Source organism: Hevea brasiliensis, chromosome 12 (genome assembly GCF_030052815.1).
Source record: "Hevea brasiliensis isolate MT/VB/25A 57/8 chromosome 12, ASM3005281v1, whole genome shotgun sequence".
Classification (NCBI taxonomy): domain Eukaryota; kingdom Viridiplantae; phylum Streptophyta; class Magnoliopsida; order Malpighiales; family Euphorbiaceae; genus Hevea; species Hevea brasiliensis.
In genome coordinates, this window is record NC_079504.1 from 25,937,874 (window position 1) to 25,944,040 (window position 6,167).

A 6,167-nucleotide genomic window follows, 5' to 3' on the forward strand; every position below is an offset into this window, starting at 1 on the left:
ATCAAGGAGTTAAAAAAAAAAAAGAGTCTTGAACTCTCTACCTAAAAACCATTGCTTTTTCTCCCCCTCCACCCCAACCCTTATTGCAAACTCGAATCATCATCAAACATCTCCTTGGCCCAATAGCCCCTTATTGTAAATCCAAATCCAACTTCCTCACACTCCCCTCTCTCGCGACTTCCCATACTCTTCCGATATATGCGTGACCCTTTCTAGTTGCCTGCTCCACACCTTTCAATGCCTGTTCTGTTCCTTGGCCATCACCCTGTGAATCATAGTTATAGGTGATTCGTACAGCATTTAGTTTTCAAAGAAAGTCCTTTTGTCAATAGATTTTGATGCGTTTAAAGCTATGATGCACCGATACTCCGATGAAGTTTGCAGAATCAGACACTTCCTCGAAATGTGCACTCACGCGATTTGTGTTCACACATCGAAGCTTGTTTAAGAAAAGAAAGAAAGAGAGAAAAATATCCAACATATTTTGATCTTGGACACATATTTGATAGAGGGAAATTATTATTTAGTTTATTATGGATTCAATATACAATCACATTGGACTCATATATTTGAATCCTACTATACATCATGTGTCTTGAATTCATGATAAATCGAGTTTACATAAAAAATTTTCATAGAGATTGCACCTTTCTAATACACGTAATTACATAAAATCATATTCAATTTAAAGTCTCAAATAATATCATGTACCAATTATAATAGAAATATGTTGCATTCATGTTTTATAAGGTTTTAGGACACATTTTACCTTTGTAAATAATTATTTTATATAGTTTTAGTTAGGGGCAGAGACAAAGGATAGCGTTAGCCCCGCCAAAGATTCGCAAAAATTTTTTTAATACATATATTAAAATTTGATTTTTTTATTAGTAGTTTCTCTAATTATTTATAAAAAAAAATTTTAAATAGATATAGTAAATTTTTAGCTTTATTAATTGTTCTCATCAAATTTTTTTATTGACTCCCTAATAATTTGTAATTTATATGTTATGATTTAAATTGATATATTAAAATTAGCTGGTTCTCATTAAATAAATAAAAAATTCAATTAAAAATTATTATCTTAATTTTTTATATTTACAAATTAAAATTTATTTAGTAGTTATTATTTAAAAATTAAATATAAATCAATATAATAATTTCCTATATAATTTAGAATCAGATTTTTCAATTTTTATTTTTCCTCAATCATTTTATGTTTTAGGGGAAAACATAGCTTAATCAAGCTTCTTGTATCCTTTTGTTTACTATATACGTGCTCTTTCTCTTGGATTTCCTAAAAGTATATGGATTAAAAAAATATATTTTAAATTTTTTGGGTTTTTATAAATTTATAATTTTTAATTCTACTTATATTTAATTAATTTTTTTATTATAATTCATAATAAAATTTTATTAAAAAAACTAAAATCAGAAAATTAATTTTTTTCAAAAAATCCTTTTTTCATGTTTTCAAAAAATATACATCGATTTTTATAAAGCAATACACTAAAAAAAAATAGAATGCACTTTTTTAATTTGATTTATTTAAAAAAAACCAAAAATTTATTTTTTTTGTACCTTTCATGTTTTCGAAGAGTTGATGAATATTTAAGTGTTTTTAATTTTATTTTGCATGGCCTTTTCCTCTGAGATTGATTTTTTAATTAATTATTAAAATATATTTCTTTATTATAATATATAAAAAATATAAATAATAAGAACATATATTAATAAATAAAATAACATGTAATTTAATTTCTTTATGGATATATTATTTCTATGATTAATTTTTAATATCTAATATTATAATCTGTATATCTATTTATAATCTATCATTAACATATATATATATATATATATATATATATATATATATATATATATATATATATATATATATATATATATATATATATATATATATATATATAAGTATAAATGGAGGAAACTTATACATATTTTACATAAAAGTAATTCTATTAATAATAATATATAGTATTCTTAACTCTCCATAATATTTTATAATTTAAATATTAAAAGACTAAAATTAAAAATAAAATTCGAGGGAATAGCTCTATAATTAAAAGAGATTGCCTCTTTTCTATGATTTTAACTTAGATGTTGAGTAGGCTAGTTGTTCAGTTACTGTGGTTCCTTTTTCACGACACTTCATAGGTCTGCATGTTTTGAGCAGTGGAGGTGTGCAATGGAGGCTTACTTGTTTCTACAGTTTTCCGGAAATGACCAGAAGGCGAGATTCCTGGAATCTATTGATACATTCAGCTTCTTTGTCTTCATTGCCTTGGGTGGTTTTGGGCGATTTCAATGATTTGCTGTGGTTGGAAGATAAGAGAGGTGGTGTTTATCATCCGCAATCTTTGATGCAGGGGTTTCGGGACACTGTAGCGAGATGTTTGCTCTATGATATTCCTTTGTTGGGTTTTCAATTTACTTGGGAGTGTGGAAAACGTTCGGACCATTGGGTGCAAGAGAGGCTGGATATAGGGCTCTTGCTACTAATTTTTGGCTTGAGTTGTTTCCTTCTTTTAAGCTGCATAACTTGACGAGTTCTACTCTGGACCACACGCCTTTGCTGCTGGTTACTAACTCAAGTAAGTGGATGGGTCAGGTTCAGCGTTTTAGGTTCGAGAATAGCTGGCTGTTACATTCTTATATAGCTGATGTTATTGATGATAGTTGGCAGTCTTCGGTTCATGAAGATATTCTTCATAGGATTCAGTTATGTGGGAATTGCTTATGGGGTTGGAGCAAGACAAAAACAGTGGATTTTAAAGGTGAGTTGAATCGTCTTCATCAGTCTTTGGCTATGTAATGCTGACGCTAATTACGAGCAACAGCTGAATCAATGAATACGGTGTTGGCACATGAGGAGTTATATTGGAAACAACGGGCTACAAACTTCTGGTTGTGTGATGGGGATGCCAATACAAGGTTCTTTCATTTACAAGCCTCTGCACGGAAGCGTAATTACTTTATTCATGGTCTGCGGAATGATTTGGGGGAGTGGATTGACGTCCTATCTGGTATGGGTTCTCTTATTTATGATTATTTTCATAATCTATTTTCGGCTTCTTTAGCGAATTATGGAGTCACTAGCCTTGTTTCTACTAAGGTGTCATCAGAGGATAAACATTTTTTATTGGCTCCATTTGAGCATGATGAATTTAGGAGGGCGCTGTTTCAGACGCACCCGGATAAAGCTTCAGGTCCGGATGGTATGAACCTAGCTTTCTTTCAGAAATTCTGGAATTTAATTGGAGATTTGGTGGTGTCTAGTTATAAGGCGTGGCTAGCAAGTAATGTTTTTCCTGTTTCATTAAATGAGACGATCATAGAGTTGATACCTAAAAAAGAGAATCCTAGTACTGTTAGAGATTTGAGGCCTATTTCGTTGTGTAACGTTCTTTATAAAATTATCTCTAAGGTTTTAACTAACCGTTTGAAACTTCTGTTGCGAAGGATTATTTCTTTGTCACAATCTGCTTTTGTTCCTGGTCGTTTAATCACGGATAATGTCATGGTGGCGTTTCAAATTATTCACCATATGAAGCGTAAGACGAGGGGCAATAAGGGTAAGGCAGCGCTGAAAATTGATATTAGTAAAGCCTATGACGGGGTGGACTGGAACTATTTGAGACATATTGTGCTTCGTTTGGGTTTTGATGGAAGATGGGTTGATCTCATTATGCAGTGTGTAACTTCTGTGACTTATAAAGTGGCTATTAATGGGTCTGAGATTGGGCCTATAGTTCCTCAACCTGGCTTATGGTAAGGAGATCCATTGTTTCCGTATTTGTTTATTTTATGTGCCAAGGGACTCTCTACACTATTTGATAGAGCTAAGCGTAGAGGAGATGTTCATGGTAGCCAAGTTTTGAGAAATAGTCTAGGGGTGTCACATTTGTTCTTTGCAGATGATAGCTTTTTCTTCTTCAAAGCATCGTCTGTGGAGGCTTCCAATGTGCGAAATATTTTAACATTGTATGAGCAAGCTTCTGGTCAAGCTATCAACTTTCAGAAGTCAGGTATTTTCTTTAGTGCCAATACTTCTGCTCAAAATCGAAATGATGTTTGTTCTATTTTGAATGTTTCAAGCCCAATTGATCATGGTTGTTATTTGGGGTTACCATCTTTGATAGGGAAGAATAAGAGACAGGTTTTTTCATTTTTAAAAGAGTGTTTATGGAAGAGAGTGGCTGGTTGGAAAGGGAAATTTTTATCTAGGTCCGGTAAGGAGATTTTGTTAAAATTCATTGCCCAGGCTATTCCTTCCTATTGCATAAGTGTTTTTTACATACCTGTTTCTACTTGTGAGGAGCTTGAGCATATGATGAACTTCTTTTGGTGGGGTAGTAAAGCTAATGGTGGGAGAGGTATTCATTGGATGTCATGGGTTCACATGTGCCATAAGAAAAGTGAGGGAGGGATGGGTTTTAGGAATCTTAATTTCTTTAATTTGGCCATGTTGGGTAAGCAGGGATGGCAGTTAATTGTCAATCCAATTATACTTCTAGGAAGGATCATTAAAGCTAAATATTTTTTGAGGGATGATTTTTTACATGCTCAAGAGGGATTTAATCCTAGTTTTGCTTGGAAGAGTCTATTGCATGCTCAAGATGTGTTAAAGAGAGGAATTAGATGGAGGGTGGGGAATGGGAGAAGAATTAATGTGTGGAGCGATCCATGGCTGCCTAGAGGACATAATTTTTATTTAGATACTCCTATGGTGAATGGTCTTGAAGAGCTTACAGTCCACAATTTAATTAAAGTCAATGAGCAGCGTTGGGATTTTCCTACTTTGCAAGGTATTTTTGTTCCTTCGAATGTTGAGGAAATAATGAAAATTCCAGTCACTTTATTGCCTCATGCTGATCAAAAAATTTGGCATTGGTCTAAGAAGGGTGTTTACATAGTGAAATCTGCTTATCATTTGCTGATGGGCAATAACCTTTTTTTGCCTGCTACATTGTTGACTTTTGAATGGAAGAAGTTATAGAAAGTTAAAGTTCCTCCAAAAATTGAGAATTTTATTTGGAGAGCTTTGCATAATGACTTGCCTACAAGGGTGAACTTGAAGAGTAAGGGCATAGATTTATCTATTATATGTCCTTTTTGTTCTGACCCAGAGGACTCTGACCATGATTTGCTGCATTGTTCGATTGCTTTGGATTGTTGGGCGGTTCAAGGTGTAAACTCAGCTAGTCTTTCGTATGTTTCCTTTGTATTGGATACATTACAGCTGGGTGATGTTGTTCTAATTACTTGACGTCTCATGTTGTTTTGGGCACTTTGGTCCAAACGCAATTATCTGGTTTAGCAAGGGCATAATTATACTTCTTTGGGTGTGAATTACTTGGCAGGAGACATGTTGAAAAACTGGGAAAATGCTCAGCAATTAACCTTGCAAGTGGCTTCTAATCATGTTTGTCCTTGTACAAGCGCTGAGATTTGGAAACCATCGCCCTCAGGCCTGCTAAAGTGCAATCTAGATGTAGGCTTATTTAGAGCTGAAAACAAGATATCAATGGGGAGCATAGTTTGGGATGAGCAGGGTTGGTTTTGTTGTCCCAAAATAGTCCAAGAGGGGGTTGAATTGGACTTAAACAATTTTTCGGCCCTTACTTGTAGCCTAATAAAAAATTGTGGCTTTGTTCAACTAGGTGCTCCTATATATATAGTGAAAGTGATATGTGTTTCAAGAATATGTCCCTAAATTGTAATTCAAGCCTCAATCAATATTTATAGCAATTTTTAACATAACATGCATCACAAAATATTCAATTAATTTCTCAACCTACTCAATATATCTTCAAGTATATCAACTCAATCTATTCAATCAACGTTCAATATCATGCATAGAAATTAAATTACACAAAGGTAAAGAGATTAAGGCTAGAAAAATCAAACACAATGATTTTTATAGTGGTTCAGCTTAACTAGCCTACATCCACTCTCTCAAAGAACCCTCTTTGAGTTTTCTCTCCACTATTTGCTCTTTTAAAGGCAAGAGACCAAAAGCCTTTTACAAATTCTTCATCACTAAGCTTTTACCAAGGTAGCTTGGACCCTTAACAAGTGTTATCTCAAGCACTCACACTCACAAGCTTCAATAGGTGCTTGTACAACCTCTCTTAAATGTAATT

General features: G+C 33.2%; 1 protein-coding gene across 1 annotated transcript; it reads left to right on the plus strand.

Annotated features, from left to right (window-relative positions):
- Window positions 1–2,243: 2,243 nt before the first annotated feature.
- Window positions 2,244–5,020, plus strand: LOC131171151 (uncharacterized). The gene is made up of 6 exons (XM_058130616.1): window positions 2,244–2,415; window positions 2,463–2,798; window positions 2,862–3,792; window positions 3,946–4,049; window positions 4,164–4,180; window positions 4,502–5,020. Exons 1-6 carry the CDS (start codon window positions 2,244–2,246, stop codon window positions 5,018–5,020), a joined length of 2,079 nt encoding a protein of 692 aa, XP_057986599.1.
- The last annotated feature ends 1,147 nt before the right edge of the window (window positions 5,021–6,167 follow it).

What these genes read in the sequence shown, in the direction of transcription:
- LOC131171151 (XM_058130616.1), top strand. Translation starts at nt 2,244, where the DNA reads ATGACCAGAAGGCGAGATTCCTGGAATCTATTGATACATTCAGCTTCT. An exon ending in AAAAACAGTGGATTTTAAAG is followed by an intron (nt 2,799 to 2,861) that starts GTGAGTTGAATC and finishes TACGAGCAACAG; the next exon opens with CTGAATCAATGAATACGGTG. An exon ending in GTTCCTCAACCTGGCTTATG is followed by an intron (nt 3,793 to 3,945) that starts GTAAGGAGATCC and finishes TGCAGATGATAG; the next exon opens with CTTTTTCTTCTTCAAAGCAT.